Source organism: Lepeophtheirus salmonis, chromosome 1 (genome assembly GCF_016086655.4).
Source record: "Lepeophtheirus salmonis chromosome 1, UVic_Lsal_1.4, whole genome shotgun sequence".
Taxonomy (NCBI): domain Eukaryota; kingdom Metazoa; phylum Arthropoda; class Copepoda; order Siphonostomatoida; family Caligidae; genus Lepeophtheirus; species Lepeophtheirus salmonis.
Window position 1 is genome coordinate 19,694,066 of NC_052131.2, and position 20,268 is coordinate 19,714,333.

At 29.7% G+C, this 20,268-nt stretch overlaps 2 protein-coding genes across 4 annotated transcripts in view; both read right to left on the reverse strand.

Moving 5' to 3' along the window:
- Positions 1-20,268, reverse strand: part of LOC121115278 (uncharacterized) — a 467,901-nt gene that overhangs the window by 25,965 nt on the left and 421,668 nt on the right. The window lies entirely within an intron of this gene.
- LOC121120182 (uncharacterized) lies at positions 1,264-17,286 on the reverse strand. Its single transcript, XM_040715026.2, has 4 exons — positions 14,368-17,286; positions 5,541-6,340; positions 4,558-4,845; positions 1,264-4,484 (listed from the first exon to the last, which is right to left on the reverse strand). The coding sequence occupies exons 2-4, from the start codon at positions 6,070-6,072 to the stop codon at positions 4,069-4,071; spliced, it is 1,236 nt and encodes a 411-aa protein (XP_040570960.1). The 5' UTR covers positions 6,073-6,340; positions 14,368-17,286; the 3' UTR covers positions 1,264-4,068.

Here is a 20,268-nt window from a genome sequence, read left to right on the forward strand (position 1 = left end):
GTCGTTTGTACCAATAATACAGCGTATGAAAGCTGATAAATCCCAGGTACAGGTCGGAAGAAGATGACCTGTTTAGTGGAGGTAATTTTGAACATACCTTAAAGTTCCCTTTATACGTAAATTGACCAAATTGCAATAGTTTTTGAAGGTGTACTCCTCAACCATTGAGACAAAAACAAAGTTTTTAAGTACTTTGAAGCTAAGTAAAGTCTCAAAAGCACCTATTATCTTCATTAATCATTAACAAAGGATTTGGATGGTTAAATACAATTTTAAACTTATTGTAACATCATGTATCAATAAATAAAAAAATCTACTCTAAGATTTTCACTATTGATCAGGATCATAAACGTCGAAATGATTATTGGCATTCAAAATCTAGATAAAAAGTCCCATAGGTGCCCAAATCCAAAAATCCAGCTAAAATAGTGTTCCTTGGAGTAATAGCGTCTGATGGACAGGATATACCACCATATTTCTTTAGCCGGGAGTTAAAATTTGGGGGGCAAAGAGTAAATATGGGTCCATGACCATGTTATTTTATACTGAATTTGGGCAAATTAGATCAATAAAAATATCTATGCAAGAAAGACCTCTTTCTATGTCTCTCAGCTATTAAAACACAGGAATTCTGACATCACCTATTCAAAAGTTTGTGGGACAAGTCAAAGTGGTCTCCCTCAATTATGTGTATAATAATATAAAACAAGTTGAAACTAAAAAATGAAATGAAACAACTTATATCAATTAATATAGTACTTGTAATAAGGTTGTAATGATTGAAATTTCGTTATGTACTTAGTTTATTAGGAGGGAAAGTTTTGACTTTGAAAGTTTATAAGTATTCTTTGACGCATTAAATGCCAATAATTATATTACTCCTAACTATATAAAGGGAGTAAACCATTTTAGTAGATCAAAATAAAATGTACTTCAAGTTGTTAATAAAATAGTTGGTATTATAAATAAGTAATATAGACAAAGAAATTAAAACTTGTGCATGTCATATAATAGGTGTTGTAAAAAATAGTTTTAATGGATTTTTTTTTATTAATGTTTATCTTCTTGTCTATCAAAATAGTCCTTAATTAACATTACTTTATCCGCACTTTGACAGAACGTGGTAAATCATCGATATCTAAAATGATCGAAACAGAATTGACGAAACCAAAGAAGTGCATGATTGGCTGTAACAATATCAGGACCATAAACACTTTTCTATCAAGCATTCTTCAAATTTGAGGATAAGGGATACCATATTAATTTTTGGGTGTATTTTTGAAACTCTACAAAGTGGAGAACCCAAACTTGCTACTACCTTAGTTTCAAATTTTATTACAATGTTTCATTACGCAACAAAACGAATACGTAAACAAAAGTAAACAAGTTTTGCTTTTATCACACATTTTTAGGTGTAAAAATGTTGGAGTAACAACAAAAAAGCGTGTGCAATCTCTTCTGCGCCGTTGTTTGTGCATATAACATTAAGATGTCAATTACAGCCAAATATAAACATAACTTCTCAAGCAACAATATTGCTCATTTTGGTCTCCCTCCGTGTGGCCCTCCACCAGCCCTGACCTAAATCCCTTGGAATTCACAGTTTTGCTGCGTTTAGGAGAAGAATGTCTGCTGCAACTCTCATCCGAATTTGGATTCGCTCCGAGCTCCCATCAGGATGGCCTGTTAGGCTATAGACACGTCCTTCATCGTCCAAGCAGCCCATATATTCACCATCGTGCCAAGGCTGTTATTGCTTGTGAAGTAGGACATATTCAATAAAAAACATATATTTAAATACTATATTTAGCTATCACAATTTGGTTTTGAGCTGTTTTTTCTTGGTTCCATAAAAAATACATTTTTCATAATTAAGTATAAAAAAATATATCATTTCTGACAGAGAGCTAGTATAATTAAGAATATATATATTTATTCTATTCCAAAAAAATAAAAATAATAAACAATTCCCCTTGTATCAATCAATCCAACATCATGTACATATATGTTGTTACTAAAATGTATAGTGAAAATTTCAAATTTACACATAAAGGAAAAATGTTGATCAAGTAAACAGATGTGATTTCTCCTTCATTTTTTGTCTTTTTGACCGGTTGATATATTAATAACACAAATCTATCGAAGACAAATCAATATTTGTAACAAATAACAAGAATGAGTCATTTCTTCTACATCGAAAACTAAAATAAATGCCATGCAATGAGAAAAATGAAATGTAGTCAGGATATCAAAGCAAATATTTTTTCTTATAAATTATGTTTTCATACTCTCTCTTCTCTCCTCAGAATTTTTTTGATTGCTTTATGACTAACTATATACAGGGTATATAAATAAAGGAAATCTGGTGGTTTTGATATATATACTTTTAATAAATATAAAATTATCCTTTTTTCAGATCTATTGAAAAAAACAGAGCAGAAAATACCATCATTATGAATATATGTTAACTCAATGAATCCACTGTTGGGTCTGATAACGGCACCAATTCGGTTCCTGAACTGTGTGCTGGCCCTGGGAAAAAAGAATCTGATCTAAATACTTTCATTCCAGCACAATAAAGTGGATCAGGACTTTTGATGGTGTTAAATATCTGTTGTGTTTTGATTAAAAGGCCGGGATACCTAGGAGTCAAATGATATATCTAAGTCGTTCTCCAGTCCTGGGGCACCTTTTTCCTTGTGATCACTTCCCTGGGATCTTTGGTCTCCACCACGACATTTTTCAACTCCACAACCCTTCCGCTGCTAATCCTTGTCATCTTTTGCACCTCAGTATTGGTAATATCCAGATTGTTTCACTAAAATCATCACAATAGCGCACCTGCATCCTGGCTCTGAAAATATAATAGGCTTGAAATCTTCTATTCTGACTCCATGGCTGTGTTTGGGCTACTAACTAAAACATTTATATGTATATTTCACAATAAAAATAGTATTTCTCAATTTTGTCATCAAATAGCCGGAAAAATCCGTATAATCCGAAACATTGAATTTTGTTGTTACACCCTGTAGAAATGGGAAATGTAGCTAATTTTAATTGTGGATGAACCAATTTTTATTACATTATTTGTATAATGGTGTTTCAATTACCATTTTTTATTTTATTTAAAGCTTATCTTAGTGTTTCTATACAGAATGGGAACCCAAAACATGTAATATTATTTAATTACAATTTTATTAAGTTTTTATCCCATGCCTCTAAGTGAAAAAATGTCGGAAAAATAGAATATGATCTCCTCCTATGTGGTATCAGTGTCAAGAAGGCTACAGAGACCGTGGCATTTCCATCCGGATTGCTTACAATATTAAAAAGTCTGTTACAGTCCCATATAGCCAAGAAGAACTATAACGTCTGCTGCAGCAATATAGCTGACTTCTTCTCCTCCAGTCCTTACCACAACCCCCTGCACTTTGCAGCTGTGAATCTGTTCGCCGGTGTGTCGAGGCTGTTATTGATGTAAAGGAAGGCATATTTAATACAAAATATAACTAATTAAAGTATTTACTCATATCAATGTTGCCTATTCTTGAGTTATTAAAAGATAGGTTTGGGACTACTGTCAATTAGGCGAAGCTTCTTTTTTTTCCATATCTTTGTATGGTTATTTAATTAGTAATGATCTAAGCCTTTCTGATTTTTCTAAGAATTATATGAACGTGATCAAGATATGATCTTCATTTCTTGATTGATACATATATTTAATTCAATAATCTTTCTTAATAAAACATTTAATTATGTTCTTTTTTAAATAATAATATTAATATAACAAAAAAATTATAACATATAGACATGAATGAAGTCAAAAACTATTATTCTAGCATATTTGCTGACATCACAAAGTCACTTTTCCAACTTTTTATATTTTATTTATTTAAAATTGAGTAAAACTTGGTAACCTAAAAAAATTGTTTGGCTTATGTTTACAACATAAATGTCGTAAAAGTTTTTAATTTTAGTTGGCCTACGATAAGTGGAGTATTGTAAAAAAGAAACATATTCCTAATAAAGTGTTTTTTTTATTTTTTTGTTTCTTAAGACTAAATTTCATCATGGATTTTCAAGAACGTTATGAACGCCTTTATTTTGATTAATTGAGAGAAGGGATGTTAGTAGGATGGAGTCATTAGATCTGTTGGATGATGATAAGTGATTGAAGGAAGAAGAGGAAATAAAGGAAGAGTCGTTGGTTGACGGTAAAATAATAGACATTGTCCGATTTAAAGTCCCATTGAGTAATTCATCTTTGTCTAAAATGCGAGATTCATTAAGAATTTGATCCCATCGCCGTGCAATAAGCATTTCTGGATATTGGGATCCAACGCTGAGCATTGTGCCCACAAGGGTTACACACATGGTTAACAGAGTAAGAGAAACACACAAAACGGTCCATTGTGTTTTTTTCCCACTAGATTTCTTTTTTTTAGTAGGCCTTGTTGTCAAACTTCTTTGTTTCTTAGTTAAGTCTGAAAGAGAATAAATAAAATGATGGAATTATTAACATACATTCGTATGAGAGCTAAACGAAAGAAGTTGTACCTAATTGTAGACGAGGACGGGGCGTTGATACCAATTTCTTCTCAATGATCCCATCCCCTCTTCCTGAAGATGCACTTTTGCTTGCTCTTACTACAGATTGTGCAAGTTCTACTCCGACTGAAGGTCCTAAATACGTAGGAATATCTACTAGAGAACAGGAGGCTCCTCTCACAAGAGTGATACCTTGTGAACCAGATGACGGAGAGAGGTGTGGATAATGAGGTGGTGGGGCAAGGGTTGCGTTTCCACTTGCACATGAGGATTGTCGAAACAAGTAGGCAGATGAACCTGAGAATACATATGTGTGTACAGTTTTTTGAAAATTTCAAAATAAGTATTCGTATGTATGTAAACTAGTTCATTTTTTTAAAACTTTTTCCCAAATTTTGATTATATCTAGTTCAAAAAAGTTACTATATGGTAAGAAATTAATCTATGAAGAGTTTTTGTCATATATTGTCATCTTTAGGTCCTTTTCAATGTTTGAAATTTTTCATTAATTAACTATGATATAAATTATTCTAATCTATAAAAAACAATTTCAAAGTTTTTTCTTAAGTTAATACATTTTGATTTTTCCTGTATGATAATGCTACAAAAATGATGCGAGCTATACACAGATCCTCAAACTTTCATAACTTTTTTTTCTTTTTTATATGAAAATTTTGAAATAATTCTTTTCAACATTTTTTATAGTTAAAAAAAATGTAAAGAAATTATTTCATGGAAATAACTAAAATGTGATGTTAGTACCTATTTTCTCTGAGTTACGAAGATTTTGCATTTTTCATAATTTGATCAAGATGTGCTACCTAAAGATGACCTCGTAAGACAATAAAAATCGGTATAGTTAATTTTAATATCATATGACAACTTTTTCACACTAGCTAAATCAAAATTCGAAAAAAGTAGAAAACGAACTGCCTTTCGTACGTATTATCAGGGTGAAGCATACAAGATCCTCTTAAGTCAGTGAGTCTTACCTGAGTAGTATCTAGAAGGCGGTGCACTGTCACTGGTCTTTTGCTTTTTAAGTAATTGTCTACGGTTTGCAGATGAGGAAGACAGTCGTACTTTGGACTTGGGAGGGAAGTATTCCATGCTCCTCGTCGTCGAGGAGTGTCTTGGCTGCAAATCTCCAAGTAACAGTCTTTTTTTATCTTCTCCTCCTCCACCTGGAGACAAGAGAACAGAGGATGCATTGGATATCCTTGAAACGGGGCGGAGAAGAAAAGCAGCGGACTGAGCATTATCTGGCGAAGAGGGATGAACTCGTACTTTAAGGTCATCTTCAACAATGGTATGATTCTCTGATGAAGTTGTTGCTGCTTGACGAACTAAACGTCTTCCATTTCGAGCTGCCATTATAGCTCCACGATGAGGATGCAAATGATTATATGGATCGTTACAGTTCCATTTGTGCCCTGCCTTAAATCGGTCAGATACTTCATTTACTTCAGCGATGATGGAACGAAGGCTCCGGATCACGGGGTCCTCGGAAATCTTCGTAGACATATATGCATACCGAGAAGAGCGTTCCGAAATAGAGCAATATTAAAAATGATGTCATCGGATTTCATTCACTTGAATTTGATTTTCATAGCAATGTGAACTTTTGTGAAATGTTCTCTATGTGTAGAATGTAAAATAGAGATTAGGAAGAATGAGATAGAGTTCACATAAGAAGGTGCACCTCACAGAAGATATAAAAAAAGTTATCACTTTTATATATAGTTTAAGTTATTCATACTCTTAAGGAATCGTTGAACTATATACATAGTTTCTGAAAATAAATGATTTTCAAGCTCTTTAAATAAGTACATTTCCATAAAAATCAATAAAGGCATCTGTCTGTAAGTATATATATTTGGAATAAGAAATAAGCAAAAAACAGTTTCATAAAATTATTTCCTTGATAGAATATTAATTGTAAGTTGAAAGCCTATACACTAATTATTACCGAGTACAAATGTACATTCTTTCGTTTGTGATATAAGAAAAGCTAAACACTTTTCGACAAAACATCCTTCAGAATCTTTTTTTTTTTTCATCAATTCAAAAATAATTAATTCCCCAACACTAATTGCTACTTACTCAGAAAATTGACTTAAAAAAATATATAATTTTATATATTGCCTTTAACTTATAGCGATGATATAACTTCATACAAAAGAATTACCAAAAACAATTCTACTATTTTCAAATCTCATTATTTTTTATACATATAAAGGTATATTAAAACCCCTAAAAATTGTATATTCAAACTCGAAAAAAATAATTTTTCTATTAATATTTTTTTATTTCATTGTTCCACATAGTAAAAGCATCCCTTAATATTATTAAAGCACTCCATAACAAAACTATGAACACGATAAGTTCCACTTAGTCTCTCAAAAAAAGTACATATATTTACTCATATTTACATCAAGGAGAATGAAGAGAGGAAATGAACACACTCTGTTCAACCATTACTATAATTAATTATGTTACTTTTTTATGATAAAAGAGGGCTTTTGGTTAAAAAGTCTTTTTAATCATAATAAAAAACTGATGCTTTTTTGTAAATGTATGTTTAAGAGGTTAAAAATATCCATCATATTTGCGTTATTAGAAGCAAATCTATCAAAATATGACTTGTTTACAACACTAACTATACAATCCTATCATCTTTGTCTATAAATCTAAAAACCAAGCCAAAGCAAAGCTATAAACGAAATACGAGAAAAGTTGACAACAGCTGGTCAACTTTGTCCAAAAATAATTATCTACAAGTAATGTTGATTTGGGCCTTATTTATTCGATCCAGGCTAGTCTTAGGACCGGCTCTTAAGTCCGTCATTATATAGGACTGTCAGTTATAAAACTGATTTAAAAAAAAATGATTTACGTCATCAAGGACCAAGATTTAAATGTTTTTAGACTTTTATGTAGGGGTCAACTAGACTTCAGTCTGAAGTTCGAAATAGGTACTGACACAACACTAACTACGAGAATACTTATCGTCAACTAAAGGGCCATTAATATTTCCTTACAACTCACTATACAGTCCTAAACCACTTTTTTTATTGTTTTAACATAATAGATATGACGAATTGAAAAAAAAACAAAAACAATTGCATACGTCAGGAATTGTCATCTAGGATATCTCAAAAGCGACATATATTGCGGAGCATTTTCTACAAAGCAAAGAAAATCTCCTCAAACTAATATATTCGTTTTATCACGTCCTGAACAAGAAAAATTATAAAAAACGACATTTTAAAGTACTCATAAAGATTGGAAAAATTTCTGTGACTATACAGCAATACCTTTACTGTTGAATGTTGTTTAATTATCTTCCCAGATAAATTAAATAATAGTAAATTTATTAAATTTTTATTGGAACAAAAGGCGTACTTCGGCAAAATCTAAAAATAATGGGATATAATACTTTAACTTTATGGCTATCTGTAAGTAAAGACATAAATGTGTACTGAAGTATATCTCTAATTTTTTACTTTTGACATTATTTCTCTTTCATTTATTAGTGAACCTAAAAGTGTACATTGTAATACTTTGAAAACACTTCATACTTTCTTTTTCTATCTCAAAATTGGAGACAGCAAGAGTGGAAAGTTGAAATTCAATTTTTGCAACTTTTTTATAAGAAAGAAATACTTGTCTAGAAATATATATTAATGGAGTAGAAAGAGAAGGACCTCGACTTTTCCGAAGTCTTCGTACAAATATCATATTATAGGATCATGCCAGTAGATGAAAAGTTACATAATGTTGTGGAGAATTTTAGTTTTTTTCTTATGGAGTATTTGGAAGAGGTGTTGGAATTTCAATGTACATTATCACAAGGTAAATGCAGCCTACTTATAGAATCCCTTATGCGTATATTAGATTTGTTATTACAGTAACACTGTCTTTGGTTTTCCCAACATCATTATTGAGCTATGAGAAACATTTTAAAAACAACTTACTTTTTCGAATTACCTTTTTATTAGTTCAACTCACTCCTGAACAATACACAACTACAATGATAAAAATTGTCATTACTGGACAGGAATGATATTTATCAGTGTAAATGATTATGTTGGATATTGGTAAAACTCTATTTTATCATTAAAGAATAACAATTTCATTTTATGATTTAAATAAACTTAACATTCATATTACCATAAAGTGCTATCAAAATAAGTTAAAACTTTTCTTAGCATGATTGACCACTCTGTAACAAAGATTTAGAAGCAAGTAAATTGCTATATAAATTACATATATTGATAAAACATTTTTTTGAGTAAATAAATAGTTATATAAAAACCATTGTTTAGCAATGCGTATGATTTATTTTACAAACTTTAATTGAAGTTTCAAATACATACAGTCTTTCACAAATAAGAGTATTAATTGTTTTTGCTTTTATATGAGTGTCCTTCGAATGTCTATAAGTCTTTTTCTATAAAACATTTTAACCCTTAAAATACCAAACAATCAGCATCTGCGTATGTTGAACCAATATTTTCTATTTGGCATCTCTGTAAACTTTCATCGCAAAATATGGGTTTTATTACGTAGTATCTACGCTAGTAAAGCATAATTAATAATGAAGTCGAGTACAAATACAGAGTTTAAACGATTCATACACAACGATAAAGTCATTACATTATAATATAATTTTCTTTTTTTTTAGGTGTTCCTTAAGTAAAAGTTATAGTATTAAAATTTATCGATCCAACGTAGGAATTATTTTCGAAGTCCATATAGCAAATAATCCGAACAGTACCGGGCTTAACACATATATGGCCTATTTTTTTTAATTCACAAGATTTTCAGTTAGTTCAAACCTTTAGAAAACAACTGACAAAGTTTCATTACATTTTGTTCTTTACTTTGTGAGTTGTTGCAATAGGTGTGACACTACTTTTGTTAATTTCAAATAATGGATCCAAAACAATTTTTCTGTTTTAATTTTACACCGCTCCTTGATGAGAAAAAATACCGTTTAAGATAAAAAATGTTTTGAAAAGTTTTAAGGGGACTCAATTTTATCATCAACAACAAATAAACGTTAGTTTGATGACTTCAAACGTGTTCGCAGAGTCAGCAATGACGTAGAACTCAATGGGCGTCCAAATGATGCCATAACAACAAATAACATAAAAAAATCCACAAAATCGTTTAAATGATCAGAAAGTGAAGTTGCGTGCATTAATTGGCACGGTAAAGATATGAAAGGAACGTGTTGCCTTTATATTGCAACATATTTCTTACTTGGAAAACCATAAATAATATTGAAGTCGATTATATATACATGGATTTAACCGATTAATATCCGTAAGAAAAAATAAATTGCTGTTAATAGAATATTTCTCTTTGTTTAATGATCCTTTAATCAGTCAGATATAGTTGCACTGATTAAGTATGAGTAAATTTTATAGTTTTACATTGAGTTTATCCGACCTAAGAATATTCTTTGAAGTCCATATATATATTAAGTATATTTCCTTCTCCAGGAACGAACCAAACACAAATCTAAACACATAAATTCGAAAGAACATTTTTTCTCCAGCAGCACGAGTTCTATAGAACTACATTGTTCCATATCGTAATTAAATGTTACTACAAGTTTTGGGGGTTCACTCTGTGTAAAGAAGCGATTCCTAACCTTTTTATCTCCAATGTATAATATGTTATCATATCTATAATATTACTTTTAAAATATAATCTATCATATTTTATTAATGTTCATGAATTGTTTTGAGTAAATAACATGAAATTGTATGGATTTGCTACCTTCCATTACAACTGTACCGTCACTAGCGACTGCAAAATCGAACCTAGGTAGATTGAGTTCAAAGAATAATATTTGTCTGGGGTGCATTGTCCATTGAGCTACGTGGCCCATAAAAGAAGATCTATTTAAAAAAATTTGTATTTCCATCCATTTTTGTTCCATTTTGTACTTTTTAAGTGATCCCATTTCCAAAAATTAAAATTATTTACTCATCATGAATGGATCTTTTTATTTTTTCGATTGTGGTAGCTCATCCCCATGGAAATATTTCACTCAACTCCCTTATGAGGTCTGGTACTTTTCCTTGGATAAATTCAGATAACTAAGAGAAAAACTGTGATCTCTTTTGGATTCTGCGCTCATAAATATATTTGATTATTGTCATCAATTCATTGGTACAAAATTTTCCTGCCCCCCCTAATTATTCCCCTGTGTTATTCATATTGGGGGAAAACCTTAAGGATTTACGAACAGGCCTAACATCAAGAAAGAGCAGTGGTTTTCCCATAGAGTTGTCCCCTACCCTACATACTTCAAATAAATAAGTTAGATATTTGTATGAAGTGTTGAATAAATTTCTTCCCAAATATACAATCGTATTTATCAATATATTAAAATATACAATATATATAATTCACGATATTAAATTTCCTTTTTTGGCCAAATGTCCCAGAAACTCTTTTGGCCAAATATCATCTCAACAAATTACCATTCGGCAAAATGTTTTTTACCCAATAGTCTGCTCAAGGGCTTGGACAATAAAAGGAATAAGACAAACAATCAATTTTTTAAAATGGAATCTAAGGACCCAGAGATATTATAAGGATAAAGTTTATTTTAATCTTATTTCAATATTGATTTTAAATAGTTACTAATGAATAACAGTACTCTCCAAGGCTACATAAAAATAAAAGCCGAAATAACAACATCGAATTCATTAATTACATTATTGAAAAACAAGTAATTGCTTATTCCTTATAAATCCATAAATATATGACATTTATTACTATTCAAAAATATTGCTTATTAATGTTTCGTTATAATTGAAGGGGAAAGGTTGCTTGGGTTGCTTTTATGATTAATTTTAAAAAAAGAAGATCAAACTAATTAATCATCATAAATAATGTAATGCATAACAATTTTGTTGACAATACAATTCAAGGTGTAAAAAAATCATTTTAAAATGTCAGAGGTAGATTTAAAAAAAAAAAAAAAAAATACACGCATGAATTGTAATTTTTTTCATTTTTATGTTTTGGAAAATAAATAAACAAAATGACTAAAAAGTGACTTTGAACAAATTATTTTATTCGAGTTTCAAAATTTAATTTCATTTAAATTGAGTTTCACATTATTTTTCTCTTTTTTAAATGTTACTATCACTATTTATAAGAGAAAGCTTGTTTTCTTCTTATTATCTTTTTTTAAAGTACATCTCTACATGTAAAGATAAAATAAAATAAATTATGTATTTGTCATATTTAAAAACATGCCATCATTAATATTTTTAGTGAACATGAATAGAGAAAAAAATGGTTTAAATTTGCATAGTTATGGACTCACTTGGTACATGAAATATAATAAGTGTTATAATTTTTTATAAAGTTGGAAAAGGGAGGGTTCCTCATCTATAATGGGTAGAGTTGTAAATCCTAAGCATTTTATAGGCTGTTAGTGTCGTTATTTTCTAAAGTTATTGTAATTATTCTTTCATTCTTGAGAAAAGGACCTGTGAATATAAAGCGTAGCCATGAGTGTGTGCTTATTAAACATGGAGCGCAGTATTGATGATTCGTTTGGGGAGGGGGCCAAAAGTGATGGACCTGAATTATAATTGAGGATCGATAACGAAGTAATTGCTGCCTAAGTCCTTGCTTAATACGAAAGAGTACTTTATTTTATATAGTTTTTTTCAGAATTGCTTGCAGTTAATCTAATGAAATGTCATGACAACTAAGCTGCTCTCCTCTAAAACAGTCTTCAAATTGTCGGGGTTCTCATAATAATTTGCGAATTATTCACATACGGAATATGCTTACGTGTGTACACGTATATATTTTTATTTTAGAACGTACCGATATACAATGTATTTAAAAGAACTTTGCATATTTTAATCCTCAAATCTGAACAATTCTCCCTTTCATCTTGGATGCGATTTGAAGATAATTATTGGCAAGGTTAAGAGAAATTATTTGGGTGGTACACGGATAATAGATGTGGAAACTCACCTTTTATTAATTATTATGTTTAATTAAATTAGACAACCATAAAGCCTTAATTTTGCAAATATATATATATTAAACTAGTAAATATTTAATTAACTTATTTACTTTCCATGAATATTATAAACAGACTAGACAAAAATGTAATCAAAAATATAACAAACTACAATATGAAGGTATCATAGTTATTTACAATTTGAGAAGTCTTTCTTTAAAAGCTCTCTATTGAAGTTCAAACTGACATCTCAAAGAGAAGTTTCTACATATTTTTTTTTTTTCAGTTGAGAGGCTACATATAATGACACTCTATCCATTCGAAAGAAAATTTATCTCTCTCTCTCTATATATATGATATTTTTTAAAACATATTACCTAAGAAACTGATATTTTATCAACCATTTCTTCTCTATAATATTGTATTTTTTTAATAGGCAAATTGTGTTGTTTGTCTACGACCTATACAAATATTGATTGTCAAATATTGCCTGTCGTGAAAATGTACATAAATATATTTATTTTTCCAACAATTCTTGTTTGTACATTTAAATAGGATTTTTCATATCCCAGAAAATGTCCTACAGCAAGGTTCTACGAAACTTATTTTCTTAATTTCGGAATCTCCGAAATTTTTTGCATGTAAAAGAATATAATTAATAATGTGAAACTCATCTTATTTTATTTTTTCAGAAGAAAAAAGTCCTTTAAAACTAGTCTTATTCATAAATACGTTCGAGATTCATCCCAAAATAATTGAGGTTCATCACATTTATAAGAAGAAGTTATAAATGTGTACTCATTTGTTGGGTATTGATTTGGTAGATAATGTACATAGCGCATCATTCTCACTATACTTTAAATATTTAAAAACTGTATCTCAAGTGTATTCAACTTTTCATTTGATGAACTACATAAATGAATCTTAAATAATGAAGTAATTAAATGCGAGATCTCCCAAGAATTCCTCGTATCTGTGAAATCCTGCGAAAACTTGATCCCAAGTTTTCAAGAGAAACTCCCTAGTAAACACAAGGAAGATAAAAGGGGTATCATTGAATGAGTATCTATAGAAAAACAACTAAAATAAAACCATGATAATACTAAGCAATATTTTTACTAACTGAATACTTTTTGGCATTGAGCCGTTTTAAGAGTTTAATCAATGATGAATATACTTTACATTTGCTACTCTGCTCAGCTTTTCAAAGTGTCATCATCTAGGCTTGTCCTTGATTGTGGCGGTTCCACCATAGAGAAATATAACATTTGGACACCTCCAACTGCTTTGCTGCAGCATTCACACTAACTCCTGCCTGGAGAAGACCAACAACACGTTCATGAGTAACTTGCCAATAATTCATGACGGTAGTTTGACAAAAAAAAAATATTGTGCTGTCAACTTGTCTGCAATAAGGTAGTACTACAAATGGGTAAATTAATGTATGCAGTTCTTATCCACAACCAACTTATGATATGTTAGATTGCTAAAAATCCATAAATTAATAACAAAATAACTCATGTTGCTTCTCCCACTGACACAAATTGAAAACTTCATATTCTTTAAATGTTCAAAATAGGGAAAAAGTATCGAATCTACGTAGTATGGTATTGATAACTGTATTTAGACATATTTAACTCATGCGATATGAATCTAATAATAGTATTAAGATCTAAAAATACACTTCAAATAACAAATTCTCAGAGTCACACATTTAGGTCTAGATCTATCAGCTAAGTATTGTATCTTTCTCATTACTCCAAATATAAATACATACAATTTGTTTACCTTTAAACTTGTTTTCATCTTACCCTATCAATAAAGATTTCCCCTTAATTTTGGTTCCTTGTACGAATTTTTGTTAATTTATTGGTGCTTAAAGGTGAGAACAACTTGTTGGAGTCGAAAGAAATATTAATAATATTAAAGTGGATCTAATAAATTAATAGAAAATATTTTTGGTATAGATCCAGTCAAGGACTCTTAAAATAAACTAATAACACAAAAGAGAAGAATTTAAAAAGAAAAAAAAGAAAAGAATCGGTGAGCTCCAACAACCCCCTCTCCTTCTTCTAACCATCTTCTTTTTTGAGGTATGAGAAAAGAGAGAAGAGAAAGGAGTAGTCACAGTTGTTCTAGTAGTGTTACATTCAAAATCATCATCTTTTCTTGTTGCTTCAAAGGGGCGCTGTAGAGAGAATTAACCTGGGCATAATTTATTCTTAAAAGTTCGCAACTCTACATTCATAGACATATATAATATGAACATGGATGTTTGTATGTAGGAAGCTTCTTCTATCACATATAAAGGGAAAGACGAAGAGGAAAGAAGGAAGGAAGCGGGGAGGGAGGAGAAGAGAAGAATATAAAAGAGAGGAAGAGATACATACAGAGGAAAACTGTACGAGAAAAAAACATCACGTAGATTCACATAATTCAATTTGATATTTCACAAGAGCAATTATTAACATTTTATGTACAAATAAAAGTTCAACTATACATCATACAATTTATAGAAGGTAAATGATTGGATTATATAGGTGCAATTATGGAGGGATACCCACAACATCTAGAAAAAGCATTTTTAAGTTTTAAAAAATAAGGAAAGATAAAAATAATCTTCTTATGAGAGAGTAAGAGAGGTGAAACAGGTGTAAATAATGGTAGTGCTGCTACTCCCAACATAGGCTTCAGCGCGCAAAAGTGTTAATTCTTCTTCATCACTTCGTGTTCTCTTTTGAATATAAGATATTTAAGGCTATACAATACTTTTTTAACCCTATGTTATTACAATGGGGTGTTTAGCCCCCACAATAATTGATGGTATTTGATACATCCTATCAGTATCAATGAGCAAATTATATACTTTTTTTAATAATATATTTTATAACTTCTAACTCATAATCTAAAATAGTTGTAGAGAAATAAATCTTACTGATTACTCCTAAATTATGAAACCATTATTAAAAAATGCATGTATAGAATATGACATCTCACTTTTCATACTCATCGTTGTCGTAGATAAATAATAAAAACGCATAAAAACATTTTTTGAAATCTCGATCATTAATTCTCAAACGAATATCGGCCATAACTTTATATACTGCAAATATATAATAAATTAAGAATATATGAACCTGCCCGTACAAACGTTTTGAGAATAAAATGAACTAATTAAACATTGATGTATAATTTTGTCTGTATTTAATATTCAAATTATTTTATTAATTAATTATCATAATGATATTACAGATAATTAATCTTGAAGCAACAATAACGGCTTCCAAGTGGTGGCTGAATTTAGTACCTGTTTTTTTTATCTAGGCTTCTGACGCCAACTGCTCATTGTCAGAGTTTTCTAAAGCCTCAACACTTAGAAGTCGGATTTTGAAGGTCTGAGCCTCTACTTGCCAACCGAATGTCATTATGCAGAGGAATCAGATCTGGTTGTTGCTGAGGCCAAGAGTTCACAAAAAAAAAAAAAAAAAAAAAAAATTGGTATTGAAATGAGGGTTCTATTTTTCACTATCTCTGCTATCAGGAGTAGTACTTTTTTGGGATTATATAGAGACACGACTAGTCTCTTTCAAGTGTATTGACAATGAATCTTGAGATATTGACGTCTATGACCGTTTTTGTCATACAGCTCTTTAAAAGCTTTGACTATAGTTCCTTTAGTCAATTAGTCTTCTCAAATATACTTACCCTTATCTAGGCGCTACTAGTCCCAACAGACGGTTCCCCATGATCCATATTTAGCTGCAATAAGTATTTTTGTGGGCATGTAAGGTTTGGATCTTCCACTTTTATTGTTCTTGCAACATAATAATAACTGTTATGCATTGAAATTAACGTTACCAAAAAGAGAAGACTCTGAACTATGAAATACAGGTAATGAAATAGGATTATTTTCTCTAGAAAATCAAGGTGACTTTGAAAATAAAAACAATCTAGACTTTGAAATTTTGGAAGATGTATATTGTATAATAAAAATATATATAACATACATATATAAACATTAAAACATCTTTACTCATCTAAAAAAATAACTATTTTGTATGGTAATTAGTTTTTATGAGATATTCTAGTATTCATATGATGGATTTTTTTACTTATTAACTTCAATATAGTTACTCAAGATGTTTTAAATCTATTAACTAGTGATAAAATAAACATAAAATCGACATTGAAATCGTGAAAAGATTATGAAAATGTCGCCATTTGTTAGTTCACCCCTTTAAAAAATGGGATCACTTAAAAAATAAATAATCGAACAAAAATCCTTGATTAAATAGATTTTTTTTTTAAAATTAAACATTAAATATTTTTCTATTATATAAGCTATGATATTTCTCATCATTATGTATCATAAATAAGTTATAAGGGTCTAAAAAAAGTGTCGTTTTTCATCATTTTTTAGCCTAAGAAAGAAAATATTTCGAGTTCAGAACAAGATAAAGAATCAAGTTTCTCTTGATGTAGCCTTGCAATAAGATTGCCTCTTCTTAAGTCATATTGTAAAGCCACATTTACGTAAAGTCGTTTAATTGATTTGCAAGGTTACATATACCTAATATTAAAAGTAAAATATCCTTGATAAGGAATCATTCAGGAACAAGAATTCGACAAAGCTCCATCTTTAGAAAATTATATTAAATAATGTAGCCCAGTACTTAATCATCTTTCAAAAAAAAGGACATATTTTTTTCATGAAATTGACCAACATTTGTTTATTTACTAATCCAAAGAATGAAAGTGACAAATTTATAAGGTTTTCTCTGATAGTACCATTATTAGAAAACCTGGAATATGATTGAACTTCAAGTTACAATGAGGTTTTGATAATTGCAGCTCTCGATAGATCTCGTGATGAACTAAGAGACGCAAAGAGTCTGAAAGGTATTTTCCATACTATTTATCGAATAAATTTTACTATGTCTCTTAGGAGAATATGTTTGTCATATGACTCAGATTTATATTTTTATAATCATTTTAAAATTAATACATGTTTCAATGATGAATTAGCTATTAGGTTATGAATTTATTATGTTTTATAACATATATCTCAAAATTCAAATATACACGTTATCTTACAGGATATTATTGAAAGCAAGTCATTTTTACCTTTTAGAAAACGAGTGTGGAAACAAAATAAAGAACACACAAGGGTTAAAATAACTTTTGACAATAAAAAAAGTTCAAAAACATAAAAATGAAAGATGAATTTCGAAAAGTTCATATTTTTTTTAAAGTGATATTCCGGACATGAAATAATATGATATTGTTTTAGGTATAAATAAGTAAAAAAAAGAAAGTGAAAAAATGAAAAAATAAACTAATCTAAAAATGTAAATAAAGTTTTGACAGTAACTTTTTTTTGGAACAAAAACCTCTGAAGTTTGAAATATTTACCTATAAAATTAGTTTTCACAATTTTGTAATTATATATATTTACACTTTTGACTAGACTTGATACGAGATGGGAATTTGTAACGGTGGTTTAAATACGTTCTCAAATACTTTGTGTGGGGACAAAATGGGTTTTTATCCCTTAAAAATGGCCAATTTGTACTATTTATACAAAAAATTTAACTTCACACTGAAATACTTTAAAAAAATGGAATAATGTTCTGGTCTTAAATATTTATTTCCATTTGTTGAGAATTAATTCCTAAAACTATTCTAGGTATAATATCAAGACCATGCTGACATTAACTTATGTTGAGAGATATATAAATAAAACTTTAAAAATAACCTATGAATTTGGATGTACGAGTATTTGAGACCCTTCGAATATATTTTTTGTGAGACATTGGCCAGATGATTATTATAAAGTCAATCATAAAGGGTCTCAGATAAAGCAATAATTAATAAGAAATAATTTCTTCATATCAAAATATAAATATATTCAAATCAAGCTTCAGCAATATTATCTAAAAATATGGAATAAGTTTATTATTTATGTTTAATAGAATAAGGATGTTGACGAAAATTTTAGGCTTATAGGGATTCTTGAAATTTTCATACTTCCATAAATAGTATAAGTTTTTGAGGAATAATGGTTGATTAGGTATTCATAAAAAATATGTGTAGCGTTACTGTTGCTTCTTCAAGTCAATTAAAGCCAATTATTTAAGATGTAATAAAAGCTATCTGCATGCAGGCCTCATATCGAACAAGAAATTAATGAATAAATGTTTTTGTTTTCGAGTGGAACGGCTAGAGACAATTGAATGTACGCGAATATGAATGTATAGTAATATGCATGAAAAACAGTCAGAGGGTGGAACAAGTGACACCAAAGCTATAAGGTCTAGTAATAGTTAACACTCCCTGATGTATATCATGTACTAATACACTATAAACAGGGAGCACAGTATTAAATGAATAGAATCTTCGCAGGCCTTTTTTGTAACACAAATTTAAAAAAGAAAAAAAGAAAAATTCAGTTTATGAAATTAGAGAAAAAATTATTATGATTTCGATGAGGTATAGCCAAGAGTTAAAGTACTCCTCGGCTCATCAATTCATATTTTTTTTCAAGTTGTTATTATTATTTTATTCTTCAAGAAAGAGCATCTTAGTTTTGAGTGCGTATATACGTGTGAGTGTACTCATGAAAAATGGGGTGACATTAATAATTTTTCAGGATGTTGTCTCCTACATTACTAAAGCAAAACATGTCTGTTCGTCAAGACTTGAAAGCTCAGCACACTCCCTACTACTACCGCTGTTACAAAATATCTGTATATATATATATATAAAAGAGAGATTGTGTTTGTGTGTAGATATACATTCCCACACCATTGAACCTATGAGTCTCAAATTTTGCATGACTCCCTCTTTTGAGCTAGGACAGGCCACTATGGGGGTCTCGATTTTTGAAGAGGTCTTATAAGGGGGCTTATGCTATACCCAAAACGCAAAAACCATTTTTTGCAGCTCAAGGAGACTAGATAGGGGGTTGAATTATTTACCAATAAGTGATTGGCGTTTTAAAACAACTATACGAATTATTACGTCTTCTAAATTTGCACAAAAATCAAAAAAGTTATGAACTAAAAAAATGAACTCTTAAAAATTGCAATTTTGTTTATTTCAGCTGAAAAAAAAGAACTTCCAATAGAATATGGGATTAGTAAATAATCTGAAGCTGTAGAATTTTTTTAGAAGATATGTTTGCAAATCAATTAGCCCAATAAACATTAATGTTTTACTTAAATATCTGTCCTTTTCTGAATAATTTTAATTTTTTTTTTTTTTTCTCTCTTTTTTCCCCCATTTTTTCATCAAAAGTCTATTTTCACTTTTTTAAGAATAAATGCCACAAGATTATGCTTTTTACATTAAAAAATGCCAACGCAACATTATCATTGAGGTATTTTCGATTTCCAGAACATTTTATTACAAAATTTTTCCAATATTTGCAAACATGAACCAGTTATCGAGTGTTATTTTTTTCGACAATATTATTCTTCGTAACTTTTTTGTTTTTGCAAGTACTAAACAAATATTGGTAGGTTTGTACTTCTTAACAATTTAAATAAATGCTAAAATCTATTTTTTTTAATTGGTGTAAAAAAAAAATTTCCAATGCTTTTCGCGAATTTCGATTTGGGAATTTTTTGAGGTTAATAAAAAATGTATTTCTCAGCTAGACAATTTTTTAGATGTATATATGCTCGTATGTTATTTGAACACATTATTTTTTA

What these genes read in the sequence shown, in the direction of transcription:
- LOC121120182 (XM_040715026.2), bottom strand. Translation starts at nt 6,072, where the DNA reads ATGTCTACGAAGATTTCCGAGGACCCCGTGATCCGGAGCCTTCGTTCC. An exon ending in GCCTTCTAGATACTACTCAG is followed by an intron (nt 4,846 to 5,540) that starts GTAAGACTCACT and finishes ATGTATTCTCAG; the next exon opens with GTTCATCTGCCTACTTGTTT. An exon ending in CCGTCCTCGTCTACAATTAG is followed by an intron (nt 4,485 to 4,557) that starts GTACAACTTCTT and finishes ATTCTCTTTCAG; the next exon opens with ACTTAACTAAGAAACAAAGA.